The sequence below is a fragment of the Monodelphis domestica genome, chromosome 3, assembly GCF_027887165.1.
Source record: "Monodelphis domestica isolate mMonDom1 chromosome 3, mMonDom1.pri, whole genome shotgun sequence".
NCBI classification, from domain to species: Eukaryota; Metazoa; Chordata; class Mammalia; order Didelphimorphia; family Didelphidae; genus Monodelphis; species Monodelphis domestica.
Window position 1 is genome coordinate 25,413,936 of NC_077229.1, and position 17,269 is coordinate 25,431,204.

General features: G+C 43.7%; 1 protein-coding gene across 1 annotated transcript; it reads right to left on the reverse strand.

Moving 5' to 3' along the window:
- Positions 1-418: 418 nt before the first annotated feature.
- Positions 419-11,806, reverse strand: LOC130458040 (uncharacterized). The gene is made up of 4 exons (XM_056820927.1): positions 11,377-11,806; positions 7,345-7,455; positions 1,535-1,641; positions 419-694 (listed from the first exon to the last, which is right to left on the reverse strand). Exons 1-3 carry the CDS (start codon positions 11,804-11,806, stop codon positions 1,574-1,576), a joined length of 609 nt encoding a protein of 202 aa, XP_056676905.1. The 3' UTR covers positions 419-694; positions 1,535-1,573.
- Positions 11,807-17,269: the final 5,463 nt, after the last annotated feature.

Genomic DNA, 17,269 nt, shown 5'->3' on the forward strand with positions numbered 1-17,269 from the left:
TGTGCACAGTGAAAATAGGTAGACTTTTACCTAAGGGTTTAAATAAAGTGTGTATGGAATATACAAGGAAAGTAATATTAAATCCTCAGGCTCTGACTGAAGTCACATAGGAAACAAGAGTGTAAGAACTCCAGTCAATAGGGATATTTCGTTCCCATGCTCTTTATGGTTCTATGACTAAAAGGGAACTCATATGCCTTTGATACATTAGAAATTGAACATAGAACTAAAGAGAGCCCAGAATATGAGTTAGAACCAGGAAGATTGCTGAATCTCCTTCTCTGGGATCCTCTTTTAAAAAAGAAGATGAGTTCTCATGTCTCAGGGATGGTAAGACCCATCTGGAGGTAAAAGAATGGAGAAGATGACCTCTCCAGTTTTCTTCCTGACTCAGGATACTATGATTCTTCCTTCTCTGTTTTCTATTCTATTTAACTCAACATTAACATTTACTAAGCACTTATCCCATATGGCCTTTCCCAGAGCCAAAAAGATGAGAGAGGGGAGGCTAATAATTTTGGCATACTTATCTGCAAGGCTCCAGCCTGGCATGGTAGGGGATGTCCATCAGTTCAAGTCTTGGAAATGCCCCTCCTTCATCACAGGAAATGGAAATGCTCTTGAAACCAATTCTACAATGCTGGTTTATTCTGGAGAACATGAAGACTTCTGTGTCCCACATAAGTCCCTTGACCTGAAAATATATAACCTAGATTTATTTGGAGGAGGTGTAAGTCTAGACTAGACATTGCTTTCAGGGAGAAAGAAAGCAAAAGAAGTGGATCTCAAATTTGTATATTGGTGGGATGCACTGTCACTACTACAAATAGGTCTAGATCTCACTCCAGAAATGGGCCAAGAAAGTTGTTTTGTCAATCACATATAATAGGAGGCCTACCGTTCTGGTCAGGGCTAATCCTACTGTTCTGTCATTGTTGATCAATTGTTTCAGTTGTGTCTGATTCTTTATGATCCCCTTTGGGGTTTTCTTGGCAAGGTTATTAGAATGGTTCACCATTTCTTTCTCTAGGCTCATTTTATAGATGAGGAAACTGAGGCAAATAGGGGTAAATAGCTTGCCTGGAATCACACAGCTAGTAAGTATCTGAGAATGGATTTGAACTCAGGAAGATGAGTCTTCCTGACCCCCAACCCAGCACTTTATCCACTGTGCCACCTAACGAATTACGATGCATCCACCCACCCCTACTTCCAATTGATTTCCAAAAATGCATTGGAGTCCTTGGGTAAGTCTCTTAATGTCCTTGAGTCTCAGTTTTCTTCATTTGCAAATTAAGGGGGTCATAATAAATGGTCTTTGAGATCCCTTCAAGCTTTAAATTCATGACCCCAAGATCTTCCTAGGCAACACTTCCCCAGAAAGAAATCATTCAGTAATAAAATGCCATTTTAGCTTCACTAAACATATCACTTGAGGGAATCCCCACCCTTCACTCCATGGCTCCCCCTGCCAAGTGATTTAGGGGCTCTTCAAGATCCCCTTAAGCCAGTGCAAAGAGATAAAGACTGTTACCTTACAAAGGCTACTTCAGGCTTCCATCTGTGGATCTCCTCACCAGCTCCTGGTTCTCCATCCCCATGCAAGAACATCACCTAGAACTCCACCACTGGTGAACATTGCTGGGGAAAGTCACACCACCATAATGAAATTACAGTATATTATCTAATCTCTGAGAGGCATTGTGGCATAATGATGATGATTATGAAAGTAATAAAAATAATTATAAATAAAGTATACATAGCACTTATGTGCCAGGCACTGTACTAAGCCCTTTACAATAATCATTTCACTTGTTCTTCACAACAATCCTGGGAGGTAGGTATTATTATGCCCAATTTACAGATAATAAACAAACATATAGAAAAGAGAGGAGGGAAGGAAGGAAGAGAAAGAAAGAAAGAAAGAAAGAAAGAAAGAAAGAAAGAAAGAAAGAAAGAAAGAAGAAAGAAAGAAAGAAAGAAAGAAAGAAAGAAAGAAAGAAAGAAAGAAAGAAAGAAAGAAAGAAAGAAAGAAAGAAAGAAAGAAAGAAAGAAAGAAAGAAAGAAAGAAAGAAAGAAAGAAAGAAAGAAAGAAAGAAAGAAAGAAAGAAAGAAAGAAAGAAAGAAAGAAAGAAAGAAAGAAAGAAAGAAAGAAAGAAAGGAAGGAAGGAAGGAAGGAAGGGAGGGAGGGAGGGAGGGAGGGAGGGAGGGAGGGAGGGAGGGAGGAAGGAAGGAAGGAAGGAAGGAAGGAAGGAAGGAAGGAAGGAAGGAAAGAGAAGAGAAGAGAAGAGAAGAGAAGAGAAGAGAAGAGAAGAGAAGAGAAGAGAAGAGAAGAGAAGAGAAGAGAAGAGAAGAGAAGAGAAGAGAAGAGAAGAGAAGAGAAGAGAAGAGAAGAGAAGAGAAGAGAAGAGAAGAGAAGAGAAGAGAAGAGAAGAGAAGAGAAAAGGAAAGAAGAGAAAAGGAAAGAAAAAATAACAGGAACTTTGGGGCAAATTCAATGAACAGATTCATACTGAAGAAAGTCAACCCAAGAAAGCAATATACATAATGGTCACAACATCCTAACATTGAGGTAGCCAGGTGGTGCAATGGATTGAATGGGGTAACTGGAGTCCTGAAAATTTGAGTTCCAGTCTGGCCTCAGACAATTACTATAGCTGTGTGACTTTGGGCAAATCACTCAACCTCTCTTTGCCTCAGTTTCCTCAACTGCAAAATGAGAACTGTTAACTTGATAAGCACCTACTTCATGGGGATGCTGTGTGAATCAAATGAGATAATATTCATAAAGCACTTAGCATAGCACCTGGCACATGACATGTAAATGCATATCTCTTATTCCCTATTTCTCTATTGCACATAGGAGAGGAAAACAATTAAACTAAATATTGCAGAATTACAATAACCAGTTGTTCATTTTTTCCACGCATAAAAAATACCTGTCTTCTTTCACTGAAAATGTTGAGAGGAAAGGCATCTATGCAAGTGAAATGTTGCACATACTATCAATGTTGATCTGACTTTTGGTTCTTCTGAACTATTTGACTTTTAATTGCCTTTTCTTTATTTTTAAACCCTTACTTTCTATCTTAGTAACAACACTGAGACAGAAGGATAAGGTCTAGGTAAATGGGGTCAAATGACTTGTCCACAGTCATTCTCTAGGAAGTATCTGGCACTCTATCCACTAAGTTGCTGCCCCACTCACTGATTCTTAACTTTTCTCTCCTGGTGCTTTTCCTCAGTATCCTTTGGATACTGATACTCCTATTTGTGGGAGTACTACAGAGCTCTGGTATGAGTCCCCCACTCTTTTCTCCACATGCTCATTTTCCTGGTGATCCCATCAGACACCATGGTTTCAACTATCAGATCTAGGCGGATAAAACTAAAATCTACATGTCCAGTTCTCATCTCTCTCTTATTTGAACCTTGCATCCCCAAATCCCTACATAGCTATAATAATAATAATAATGAATATATATGATAGCATCGATATCTATATAATAACATATTATTCTATAATCTATAGATAATAAATCTATATAATAATTTATAACAATAACAATATCTAAAATTTATGTGGTGCTTGGTATGTGCTAGGTACTATGCTAAGTACCATTATTATATCATTTGATCCTTATAACAATCATAGGAGGTAGATGCTATTTAAATAAAGGCAAATAGATGTTAAGTGACTTGCCCAAAGTCATACAGCTAGTAAATATCTAAGACCAAATTCGAACTAAGGTCTTCCAAACTCTAACTTTAACCCTAAACCTAACCCTAGGGTAGCTAGGTGGCCCAGTGGATACAGCATCAGGCCTAGAGTCAGGAAGAACCATTGTCTAGGGTTCAAATAGCTGTGTGACCCTGGGCAAGTCACTTAACCCTGTTGGCATCAGTTTTCTCACCTATAAAATGAACTAGAGAAGGAAACGACAAACCACTGAAAAATCTCTGCCAAGAAAACCCCAAATGGGGTCACAAGGAAAATGGCTGAACAACTTCCTGACACTAGACCCAGTACTCTATCCATTGTACCACCTACCTGATCCTAAGTGTGTATATGTACCTATATATATATATATATATATATGCCCCCCCGCCCCCGTTCTCCTTAAATAGGATAGAGGATCCTTGAAAGCAGGACCTATTTCATTTTAGACCCCTCCTTCCTCCTTCAGGCTTTTACTGACCTGTCAGTGCCTAGCACAGTGCCTGGCACATGTAGCTATTTCTCTATGTATTGACTGAATGTTTATTAATTATAGTTATTAATTTATTAATAACATCAATCTAGACCTGGATATCCCATAGCTAAAAGTTAACACATCCAAAAGAGAACTCAGAATCTATCACTAAAACCCATCCTTCTTCTCCATTTCCCTATTTCTTTTGAGGGTCCCACCATCCTTCCAGTCAATCAGGTTCACATGCTCCAAATCATCTACCCTCCCAGCTCCTGACATCTCTAAGCCTATGTAATTCCCATCCTCAATAGAGTTCCTCTGCCTTTAATTGTGTAAATATGTCATTTTATTCACTGACACTTTGGGATGTGAAGAGAGAGTGAATCCGCCAGCTCTGGCTGTTCACAATAAACTTTCCTACTAATCAAAATGTAAGCTTTTCTTTTAGCATGACAGTTCAATCCCAGAATAGCTGGAAATTAAGTGGACTACTACTTCCCAGCCCTGATGTCTCCCACTGATATGTCACACTATGTTTTAATTACCTTTCATCCACACACTTACGAGTTCCAGAAGGGGTCACCTGCTGCCTTGCAGAATCCTGAGTTTCTAAAGGCTCATTTCAGCTGCCTCCTCCTACGTGAGGCTTTTGCTGATCCCTCGTTTATTAGAACTTTCTGTCTTTTATATAGTTCTACAAAGACAAAATATCACAAAAAAGAGGACTACCATCCGATCTGGGATGAAGTCCTGTCTTTTCTATATATCCTTGCTGTGTGGCTCTAGGCAAATAAGTGAAACACTCAGGTAACTCACTAAGATAGTAGCATGGATTGGTAGCCAATACACATATGTGGAAAGAGTTCCCTCCAAATGTTGAAGATGTTAGGAAGAAGGCTGTGGTTTGGACTAGACGGTCTTTAGTATCTCTCCTAACCTTGACATTCCCTGTTCTAAAGCCTCCTCCCAGCTCTGACATTCCCTGTTCTAAGCCCCCTTCCAGCTCTGACATCCCCTCTTCTAAGCCTCCTCCCAGCTCTGACATCCCCTGTTCTAAAGCCTCCTCCCAGCTCTGACATTCCCTGTTCTAAGCTCCCTCCCAGCTCTGACATTCCCTGTTCTAAGCTCCCTCCCAGCTCTGACATTCCCTGTTCTAAGCTCCCTCCCAGCTCTGACATTCCCTGTTCTAAGCTCCCTCCCAGCTCTGACATCCCCTGTTCTAAGCCCCCTTCCAGCTCTAACATACCCTCTTCTAAGCCTCCTCCCAGCTCTGACATCCCCTGTTCTAAAGCCTCCTCCCAGCTCTGACATTCCCTGTTCTAAGCTCCCTCCCAGCTCTGACATTCCCTGTTCTAAGCTCCCTCCCAGCTCTGACATCCCCTGTTCTAAGCTCCCTCCCAGCTCTGACATTCCCTGTTCTAAGCTCCCTCCCAGCTCTGACATCCCCTGTTCTAAGCTCCCTCCCAGCTCTGACATCCCCTGTTCTAAGCCCCCTTCCAGCTCTGACATCCCCTCTTCTAAGCCTCCTCCCAGCTCTGACATCCCCTGTTCTAAAGCCTCCTCCCAGCTCTGACATTCCCTGTTCTAAGCTCCCTCCCAGCTCTGACATTCCCTGTTCTAAGCTCTCTCCCAGCTCTGACATTCCCTGTTCTAAGCTCCCTCCCAGCTCTGACATTCCCTGTTCTAAGCTCCCTCCCAGCTCTGACATCCCCTGTTCTAAGCCCCCTTCCAGCTCTAACATACCCTCTTCTAAGCCTCCTCCCAGCTCTGACATCCCCTGTTCTAAAGCCTCCTCCCAGCTCTGACATTCCCTGTTCTAAGCTCCCTCCCAGCTCTGACATTCCCTGTTCTAAGCTCCCTCCCAGCTCTGACATCCCCTGTTCTAAGCTCCCTCCCAGCTCTGACATTCCCTGTTCTAAGCTCCCTCCCAGCTCTGACATCCCCTGTTCTAAGCTCCCTCCCAGCTCTGACATCCCCTGTTCTAAGCCCCCTTCCAGCTCTGACATCCCCTCTTCTAAGCCTCCTCCCAGCTCTGACATCCCCTGTTCTAAAGCCTCCTCCCAGCTCTGACATTCCCTGTTCTAAGCTCCCTCCCAGCTCTGACATTCCCTCTTCTAAGCCTCCTCCCAGCTCTGACATCCCCTGTTCTAAAGCCTCCTCCCAGCTCTGACATTCCCTGTTCTAAGGCCCCTTCCAGCCTTAACATTCTCTGTTCTATGGGCCCTCCCCTCTCTGACATTCTCACATTTAAGGAAAAATCATTGAACTAAATTAATTCGAGCCCATTGCTCATTCTTTATGAATCATAAATTCTCCAGGAAAGATGTTCAACAGGGGAATTAGAAGACATGAATTCTTTCACTCATTTGGTCCAATCATTTCCTGTCTTTCTTCCTCTGTCAAATGAGAAACTGGGATTGGAGAATCCCAGAGAGCTGCCCCGGCTTAGCCATCCATCACTGTGTCCTATTCAATGGGGATACAGATAGCTGATAGTCACATTTCAGCATCCTCTGGATATCCTCTCAGATTCCATAAGAAAATGTCTACACAAACAAGTTAATATCTGTAAAACCTTTGCAAACCTTCATGGACTTTGTAAAACACTTTGTTGTTCAGTAATTTCAGTTGTGTCTGACTCTTTGTCAATCCATTTGGTGTTTTCTTGGCAAAGATACTGGAGTGGTTTGCGATTTACTTCTCCAGATCATTTTAAAGATAAGAAAACTGAGGCAAGGAGGGTTAAGTGACTTTTCCACAGTGGCACAACTAGTAAGTGTCTAAGGCCATATTTGAACTCAGGTCTTCCTGAATCTAGGCCTGGTACTCTATCCACTGCACCTCCTGCTTCCCCAATATAAATGCTAGCTATCTTTATTGTAAATTAAATGCAATACTCATTTGTTAAGAGCCTACAATATCCCAGGTACTGGGAGCACAGGCAATACCAAACAGTCTGTCTTCAAGACACTTCCATTCTAATTCAACTAAATGAATAAAATTTAAGCATGGAAACACAGATCCAAGTTAAATGGAGGTAGGGGGTGACGGGGAGGTGGAGATCACCAGCGACTTGGCAGAGAAGAACCGATCATAAGATGATGGAGAAGAGGCTACTATGGGACTTCATCCCTGGGAGATTGTCACTAACCTTGGAGAGAAGCATTTCTCTTGCTAGAGATGTGGGTCAGAAGCCAGTCCACAAGACACAGGGAGGTTATGTAGACAAGGGATCTAACGGAAGCCTTCTGGGAGCTTGGCTCTGAATGGGAGGAGAGATATAAAATGATACCTTGAGGAGATGGCACCATTGGTCATGGCTATAGGCATCAGGGAAAGAAGCAGTATATAGAATGACACTAAAACATGAGAGAAAGGGAGAGAGAATGGCTGAAGGGCCTGTTTCCATGTAGATGGAAGGAGGTGGGATCCAGGACCAGTATAGAAGGACTGACTTTCACAGTCCTCAGAGATAATTCCTCTCTTCCTCAGAGAAAGAGAGAATGATGTGAATCAGGAGAGAAGGCAGAGCTCTTCGTGGCTGTCTCTATAGAGGTGAAAGGGGATTGGTTGGGGAAATTGTACAGGAAGTCTCTATGATTGTGCCATTCCAGCTCTAGCGTTCCCTAATGGATGGTCCTTCCAGCTTGGGCATTTCCTGTTCTCAGGCCCTTGCCAGCCCTGACATTCTTGGTTCTAAGACTTCTGCCAGCTCTAGCATTACCTTGTCTTAAGGCCCCTCCCAACCCTGGTAATTTCTGGTCTAAGGTTCCTCCCAGCTCTGACAATCTCTTTCCAAAAGTTCCTTTTAGGTCTTGTCATTCTATGTTCCGTGTTCCATGTCCCCTTCCTGATCTAACAGCTTGCTCTAAAGGTCTAGAATTCCATGAACCTGTGTTTTCCCAAACACATAGTAAGCCTATAGCAATTGCCACTCACCTGTGGCTTCCATGGTTTTACACAGTATGGTTTCTGAGCAGGGAGGGAAAAGCAGCCTCCAGGATCTCTGAGATTTGGGGTGAGTAGTGGGGGAAATGGATCACACATTTGGGAACTGAACTACCTGGTGCAAATAGCTATTAAGTATAGAAAAGCATAGAGTAGCAGAAAGAACCCTGAGCTCAACTCCAGAAAGCTTGGGTTCTAGTTTCTTGGGTGAACCCATTCATCTCCAGGCCAGTTTCCACTTTGGTAAAATGCAGGGCACAATACCAGCTTTGGTTGTATCCCAAGATATCATGGTGAGCATTCTCTTTTGAAAGAAGGGATACCAAGGCACTTTGAAAAGTAGAATATTCTGGAGAACTGATGGAAAGAATCACAGGTTCTTTTGATGGGGCAGGAAGATCAGAAATGAATGGAGAAGGGGCAGCTCGGTAGCTCAGTGCATTGAGAACCAGGCCTAGAGACGGGAGGTCCTAGGTTCAAATCTGGGCTCAGCCACTTCCTAGCTTTGTGACCCTGGGCAAGTCACTTGACCCCCATTGCCTAGCCCTTGCCACTCTTCTGCCTTGGAGCCAATGCACAGTATTGACTCCAAGACGGAAGGTGAGGGTTTATTAGAAAAAAAAGAAATGGAGACCCAAAACTAGATTGCTACAAGAACTGTATTAATCTCTGTCTCTCTTTCCCTCTCACTTGCTCTTTCCAATTCCCTCCCTTCTCCCCTCTCTACTTCATTCCTTGCCCGTCTCTATCTCTGTCTCTGTTTCGATCTCTTCCTCTTTCCTCTCTCCTCCCTCACTACTCTTTGGTCTTCTCTTAATAACTCTAGATTTCTCTTTCCCTTCCTCCTCTCCTCTGTATTCTTTTTTAGACATCTCCTTCTGCCCCCTCATCACCTCCATCCTCTCTTTTTCTCTGGCTCTGTATCTCTCTATGACTATATCTCTTTAAGTCTCTGACTCTCAATCTATGGCTCTCTGTCTTCTTTCTCTAACTCTTTATTTTTTTCTCTCTCAATAATCCTCTGTATATTCCTCTTTCTCTTTCTCCCTCTTCCTTATCTTCTTTATCTCCCTCTTCCTCACTTCTCATTGCCCTGTCTGTCTTTGCCTCTGTGTCTGCCTATCTCTCTTTGTCTCTAATCTTTTTCTTTCTCCCTTTTTTGTGTCTCTCTCTTTGTTTCTGTTCTTCTATCTCTCTCTATCTCCATGTCTCTTTATCTAGGTGTCTATCTCTCTGTCAATCTTTTTCTTTCTCTATCTCTATCTCTATTTCTCTCTCTATTCCCTCCATCTCTCTATTCTCCTCTTCTTTCTCTCACCAGCTGTTTGCACCAGGATGTCTTTCTGCAGTTTGGGTGTGTGCTTGAGCATTGGCTTATGCCCTGGAACCCAGGAATGCCCTAAAGAGCTCCAAACAAGCAGCTGCTTTAGACACCTTCCTATCTCCTCCACAGCAGGAGATTCTAGCCTCCAGCTGTTGCATCTTGAGGGAAGGGGACAACTGAGACTCCATCTAGTCCAAAGGCAGACCCCACCCTACTGCTGCCACTGCAACCAGGCTTTAACTCACTGTTAATTTTTTAACAGGGATTAGGAGCAGGAAATGACAATCAGGCTTCGCTTTCAAAACTGAAGGGGTTGGAGAGACCCCACACACTTCAAGGTCCCCAAATATGCAAGTTCTCTGGGGTTGTCCCTAAGCAAAGAGTGTCAAGGTGGACTCAGAGTCAGAAAAATAATATAATGGCTCCTTAGCTAGATCTGGATACCTAGGCCTGGATGCCTGAGTTCTCTCTGACTCTGGAGAAAATGGTGAAGGGTCTCCATTTGGGGAGGGAGCCTAACTTCCCTGAAATAACTGAAACATAACTAGAAGATGCCAATTTCCTCCCCTGAAGAATTCTTCTGAGGTCAGAGCAGGAAAACAAGGATAGATCTTTGGAGATCTCAGGGTCCCAGGGCCAGGAAAAAGCTGGCAGGTGCTCTGTGGTATATAAGAGTTGGGGGGTGGGAGGAGGAGACCAGAAAAGGGCTGCTTAAGATGCTGTCCCAGCTTCAAAAGCTTCTCCCTGGTTATTTGTCCAGGGGTGACCCCACCCTAGCAACCGCAGCAAAAGATGGCTCCCCCCTCCTTCATACTGCAGCCCCATAGTCCATCTGCTGCTCTTTTGTGGGGGTTGGGGATGGGGGAGTGTTGTCCTTTGTTCCTCATCCTGCTGATTTTTCAGCTGCAGGACACATCAGACCTCACCACGATGTCAGCTGGGAATCTTTAATGGGACACTGGGAACACCAGTCTACACTGGCCTTGGCTGCCTCCACTTTGCTGCAGCACAAATCCCTTGGGCCAGGGTGTGTGACAGAGAGAGTGGAAAATGCGTAGGAGGGGACATATCTCTAAACCCCTACCCCTCCTCTGATGAGGATGGAAGCTCTCTGCAGGGCTCAGGGTGATCCCTAGGACCTGGGGGAAGAAAAAAAGTGCTCAGCTCCTCCTACCCCCCAGGTCTGGAGATGTTGCCCATAGGGATGGGCAACAGGAAGAGGATGAGGGAAAGGAGGGAGATAAGAATAGGGATAGGGGGCAGGATGGGAATGGAGATGGGGATTAGATGAGGATGGGGAGGGAGGGGGAAAGAGAGGGAGGGGAATGGGGATGGAATTCCCATTGAGGATGGAAAGGCAAGTAAATATGAGAAAGGGCAGGAGATGACGATGGGGTGGGTTTCAAGTTGGGGGTGGAGATGTGGAGGGGAGGGGAAAGGGGAGGAGAATGGCAATGAGATGCAAGTTGAGGATGGAGATGGAGATGAAGACTGGGAGGGAATGAGGATGGGGAAGAAGGGAAGAGAGAGGAGAATGGAAATGAAGATGGAGGAGGGGAATAGGATTGTGGATGGGTTTGGTTTGGAGATGGAGATGAAGATAACCATGAGGAAGAGAAGGGTGATAGGAATGGGGATGGAACTGAGGAAGATGAAGAAGGGGAGAGAGTTGGGATCCAGGAGTGGGATGGGAATAGGATTAGGGAGAGGATTAAGGTTGAATTAGAGGATAGGAAAGGAGGTGTCCAGAGATGTGGGTGGGGCTGGGGTTGGAATGGGATTTAGGGAAGGGATCGGGATGGGAACAGGGGTGAGGTTAGAGAGGGCTTCTCGGTATGGAGCTGGGGTTGAGATCGGTGCTAGGGGAATAGGGCCGAGAAAAGAAAGCAGGAAAGGGAGTCTTGATCTTACCTGGCTCCCTGCAGGCGGGCCAGTCAGGGACGTTTTCGAACTGCAACGGTCGGAGTGGGTGAACTGAGGCATGCAAGAAGCAGCGCATATTAACAAGCACCCACCCAGCTTTGTGCAGGGCTTGAGGTGGTAGCTGCTTCTGTGGAGGGGGAAGGACGGAATGAGGAGAGGAGACTGGAATTCCCCGGGCTGCTACGCCCCAGCACACTCTCAGTCCAGCCCTTCCCGCAGTCCCCAACCCTCTCCAGCCGCGGGGAACTGCGCTCTGGTCCCAGCAGCTAGGTTGGCTCCGGCTTTCTATGGCTGGTGCAAAGTGGGGAGGTCCTGGGCAGTGCCAATCAAATGGGGACGTAGGAGAGGCAGCAGTCAGAGGAGGAGGACCCCACCCAGCCCCGCCCCGCCCCCAGCCTCTGCGGGGACCCTGGAACATGATGCCCCCAGCCTCCCCCCTCATTCCCCTTCTCCGGTTCCGCTCCGAGTCCAGAAGCCCCAAACTCCGCCTCTGGCCTAAGCACCCCTTCCCGCCCCTTTCTCTCAGCTGATCGGATCCTTCCCCCTTCAATACAAACCCCCCAAGCAGACCCTCTCCCCGAGGCCCTCCCTACACCCCACCTCCCATTCGCTGGGCCCCCAGCTCTCAGTGGCCGCGTTCCCCCATCCCTTACACCTGCTAGCCCCTTCCCTCCGCCCCATCCCGAGGCCCTAGGCAGGGGAGAATTGGGAATGGGAGGGAGGGAGAGAGGGGAGAAAAGATTCGCTGAAGTCCCTCCTCAGATCAGGAGGCCCCAGTCCATCTGGACCAAGTTGAGCAGACCCCTCGAACACCATTCGAGAGAACCTCGAATACCTGCCCCGCCTTCCCCTCCCCCAGGGCAGCTCGTTGCCTATTCTTTCCCGGTCTGCCTAGACCAGCTGGGCTGCCATGGCAACAAGAGCCGCGCTGGGCCCAGGAAACCAGGCCGGAGGGAGATGGAAGGGGGTGGGGAGAATGGCCAAGGACCCCTCCTTCTCCAGCCTTCGTTCCCCCATTCCCCGTCTCCTAGCCCCTATTCTGGGTCACCGGGCTGCGCTGAGGGACCCCCAAGCCGATCACTTCGCTGCTCTAGAATGGAAGCTTCCCCAAAAAGACTGAGACATGGGGGACCCCTTCCTCCACCAGCCACGCCGGCAACATCCTCTCTCCCAGCCTGCTCTGTCTTCCCAATCTAGAGCTGAGGACAATACAATACAATACAATACAAGCCAAAACGGCACAATACACTACCATGATACAAAGACACAATACAACAACACAATACAATATAATCCACCGAGTTCTACGAGCCCCAGGATTGGCTGCCCATGCCCTCCCCCATCTTGCTCTCCCTCCTCTCTAAAGTCTCTGCCTTTTCAATGTCCCCTCCTAAACCGTAGGGCTCACTAAATACAGCACTGCAGCTATGAGCAGAAGACTAGGGCAGAGAACAGTGAAACTGTCTCCTCTCCCACTTTGGCCTGGCCCCATCCAGTTTTTGTACTTTCTCCTAGTACATCATCTAAGGTCACAGAGCCCTTATGTGTCAGAGATAGGACTGGATCCGAGGTCTCCCTGGCTCAGAGGCCAACTGTCTAGTCATGCTACCCTAACTAAACTGCTTCTCGACAAGCTGCCATGGAAGAACTTCCTCCTACACCAATGGAATCATAGGTCCAGGCTGTATTCCTAACTAGCCCTAGCTAGCACTGCTGATACAAGCTAGTGCATTAAAGCCCCATTTTGCATGATCAGTGAGTCTCCCCACACTCACACATATACACACTCTTGTCTACTCTTCTCCAGGATACTCATCTTGTAATTTTGGGTACTAGAGGTAGATTCTGTTGTTTCATTTAATGAGAGGGGGAGAAAGGGGGGGGGGAGGGAGGGAGGGAGGGAGGGAGGGAGGAAGGAAAGAAGGAAGGAAGGAAGGAAGGAAGGAAGGAAGGAAGAAAGAAAGAAAGAAAGAAAGAAAGAAAGAAAGAAAGAAAGAAAGAAAGAAAGAAAGAAAGAAAGAAAGAAAGAAAGAAAGAAAGAAAGAAAGAAAGAAAGAAAGAAAGAAAGAAAGAAAGAAAGAAAGAAAGAAAGAAAGAAAGAAAGAAAGAAAGAAAGAAAGAAAGAAAGAAAGAAAGAAAGAAAGAAAGAAAGAGAGAAAGAAGAAAGAGAGAGAGAAAGAGAGAAAGAGAGAAAGAAAGAAAGAAAGAGAGAGAGAAAGAGAGAAAGAGAGAAAGAAAGAAAGAAAGAAAGAAAGAAAGAAAGAAAGAAAGAAAGAAAGAAAGAAAGAAAGAAAGAAAGAAAGAAAGAAAGAAAGAAAGAAAGAAAGAAAGAAAGAAAGAAAGAAAGAAAGAAAGAAAGAAAGAAAGAAAGAAAGAAAGAAAGAAAGAAAGAAAAAATTTGATGAGTATGTCATCCAGGACTTCATTCAAGTTATGGATAAAAAAAAAATGTTGAACAGAGCCAAGGGCAGATCCCTGGTGTACCTGACTTGAGACCACCCCACACACAAATTGACATTAGTCCATTAATCACCACTCTTTGAGTAGAGCTGTTCAACCATTTATGAATCCACCAAACAAGACAATAATCCACTTCACACCTCTCCATCTTATCTATAAGGGTATAATGGGAAAATGTCAAATAGCAAATCAATATCTACCATGTAATGGTATCTATATATAATCATAGAATTTACAGCTGGAAGAGACCATAGAGATCACCTACTCTAACCTCCTCATTTTACAGCTGAGTTACAGCATTTCTCCAGGGAAGCTTACTAGCAAGAAAAATGAAGGACTAGGGATCTTCAAACAACAGGGGAGAATATGGCAAATTTTGTAGTGACCTACATAGAGCTAGAGGATTGTCTTACTGCTATAGCTATAGCTATCTGGGCTTAAAGTGTAAGGAGGTGGGATTCTTAGGGGGGAAAGGAATGATACCATTATAAGAAGAGAGACATAAGATTCTTTAAAGATGAAGAAGTGTCAATGTGGACATGAAGAGAAAGTGGGGATACTGACCTGTTTCTGAAGGGTAGAAGAATGTCTATTAAAGAGAAAGAAATGGGGCAACTAGGTAGAGAGAGCCAGGCCTGGAGATAGGAGGTCCTGGGTTCAAATATGGCCTCAGAAACTTCCTAGCTGTGTGACCCTAGGCAAAACAATTAACCTCATTGCCTAGCCCTTACTTTTCTGCCTTGGATACACAGAATTGATTCTAAGACAAAGGATAGGAAGAGGGAGGGAGAGAGAGGGAGAAGGAGGGAGGGAGAGAGAGGGAGAAATAGGGAGAGGGAGAGAGACAGGAGACAGAGACAGAGAAAGGGAAGAAGAATTACTAAATATTGAGATCTAAGAAATAAATAAAAGACTTTATCCATATGCACCAAAAGGAAAGTAATGGTTTGTTGTCTAAGGAAATAATGACAAGTATTCACAGATACTATAAGATGAGCCATCATACAGTATGTATCAGAGAAAGATAAAATGAGTAAAAGTGTTTGAAGATTCCCTCCTGAAGGGTACTAAGACAGTAGTGTGTTGCCTTGATAATAACTGTAGTAGAGAGGTCTGCTATCTCCATAGGGAATATGTTCAAGATGTGACAGAGAATAAATTCTCAATACTTGACAAACCAGATGACTACCAATCACTTCTGGTGATTCATGAAAAAAACAAATGACACAGCTGGAAAGAAACTAGCCAGGGCTGCTAAAGAAGGAAAAAAGTCTCGGGTGACTGTAAATGGAATTTCTCTTTCTAATTCTTGCTGCTGAACTGGGTTGGAGATATATAGAAATGCTGATGACTTATGTGGGCTTATTTTGTATCCTGCAACTTTGCTAAAGTTGTTGATTATTTCGATTAGCTTTTTGGTTGATTTTCTGGGATTCTTTAAGTAAATCATCATGTCATCTGCAAAGAGTGACAGCTTGGTCTCCTCATTGCCAATTTTAATACCTTCAATTTCTTTTTCTTCTCTAATTGCTACTGCTAGTGTTTCTAGTACAATATTAAATAATAGAGGTGATAATGGGCATCCTTGTTTCACTCCTGATCTTATTGGGAAGGCTTTGAGTTTTTCCCCATTGCAGATGATGTTTGCTGATGGTTTTAGGTATATACTGTTTATTATTTTTAGGAAAGGCCCTTCTATTCCTATACTTTCTAGCGTTTTCAATAGGTATGGGTGTTGTATTTTGTCAAAAGCTTTTTCTGCGTCTATTGAGATAATCATGTGATTTTTGTTGGTTTGCTTGTTTATATGGTCAATTATGTGGATGGTTTTCCTAATATTGAACCATCCTTGCATTCCTGGAATGAATCCTACCTGATCGTAGTGGATAACCCTTGTGATGACTTGCTGGAGTCTTTTTGCTAGTATCCTATTTAAGATTTTTGCATCTATATTCATTAGGGAGATTGGCCTATAGTTTTGTTTCTCTGTTTTTAGCGCTTTGAGATCAGTACCATGTTTGTGTCATAAAAAGAGTTTGGTAGAACCCCTTCTTGGCTTATTCTGTCAAATAGTTTGTATAGTATTGGGGTTAGCTGTTCTTTGAATGTTTGATAGAATTCGTTTGTGAATCTGTCTGGACCTGTTTTTTCAAAATACCAGCTTCTAGTCTTATTTAATAAATCAATAGTTCTTTGACTTTCAATTTTATTAATTTCTCCTTTGATTTTTAGGATCTCTAATTTAGTCTTCATCTGAGGATTTTTAATTTGTTCACTTTCTAGTTTTTGATTTGCATGCCCAATTCATTGACCTCTGCCTTCTTGTTTATATATGAACTCAAGGATATAAATTTCCCCCTGAGTACTGCTTTGGCTGCATCCCATAGGTTTTGAAAGGATGTCTCACCATTGTCATTTTATTCAATGAAGTTATTAATTGTTTCTACAATTTGTTCTTTAACTAGCTGGTTTTGGAGAAACATATTGTTTAATTTCCAATTAATTTTTGATTTATCTATCCATGTACACTTACTAATTATTATTTTTATTGCACTGTGGTCTGAGAAGGTTGCATTTATTATTTTTGCCCTTTTGCACTTGTTTGCAATGATTTTGTGCCCTAGTACATGGTCAATTTTTGTGAATGTACCATGTACTGCTGAAAAGAAGGTGTATTCCTTTTTGTCCCTATTTTTTTTCTCCATATGTCTACTAACTCTAATTTTTCTAAGATTTCATTTGCTTCTCTCACCTCTTTCTTATTTATTTTTTGATTTGATTTATCTAGTTCGGATAGGGGAAGGTTCAGATCTCCCACTAGTATTGTTTTTCTATCTATTTCATCCTTGAACTCCTCTAGTTTCTCCTTTAAAAATTTGGATGCTTTGCCATTTGGTGCATGCATATTGAGTACAGATATTTCCTCGTTGTCTATACTGCCTTTTATCAGGATGTAATTACCTTCCCTATCTCTTTTAACTAGATTTATTTTTACTTTGGCTTTGTCCAATATCATGATTGCGACTCCTGCCTTCTTTTTATCATTTGATGCCCAATAGGTTTGGCTCCATCCTCTTACTTTCACCCTATGCGTATCTACCTTCCTCATGTGTGTTTCTTGCAGACAGTATATGGTAGGGTTTTGGATTCTGATCCACTCTGCTATTCACTTGCGTTTTATGGGTGAGTTCATTCCATTCACATTCAGAGTTGTGATTACTAGCTGTGTATTTCCCAGCATTTTGATTTCTACTCTCAGTTCTGCCTTTTCTTCTTTCACTATTTCCTTCTATACCAATGTTTGTTTATAGTCATCCCCCCGTTCCCTCCCTTATTTTACTTCCCTTTCTACCCCCTCCCTTCTTATCCCCTTCCCTATTTTCCCCTGTAGTCTTTTTTAAATTTCCCCCCTACCCTCTCC

What these genes read in the sequence shown, in the direction of transcription:
- LOC130458040 (XM_056820927.1), bottom strand. Translation starts at nt 11,806, where the DNA reads ATGTTCCAGGGTCCCCGCAGAGGCTGGGGGCGGGGCGGGGCTGGGTGG. An exon ending in GCCCGCCTGCAGGGAGCCAG is followed by an intron (nt 7,456 to 11,376) that starts GTAAGATCAAGA and finishes CCTCCCATTCAG; the next exon opens with AGCCAAGCTCCCAGAAGGCT. An exon ending in GAGAAATGCTTCTCTCCAAG is followed by an intron (nt 1,642 to 7,344) that starts GTTAGTGACAAT and finishes GACTTTCCCCAG; the next exon opens with CAATGTTCACCAGTGGTGGA.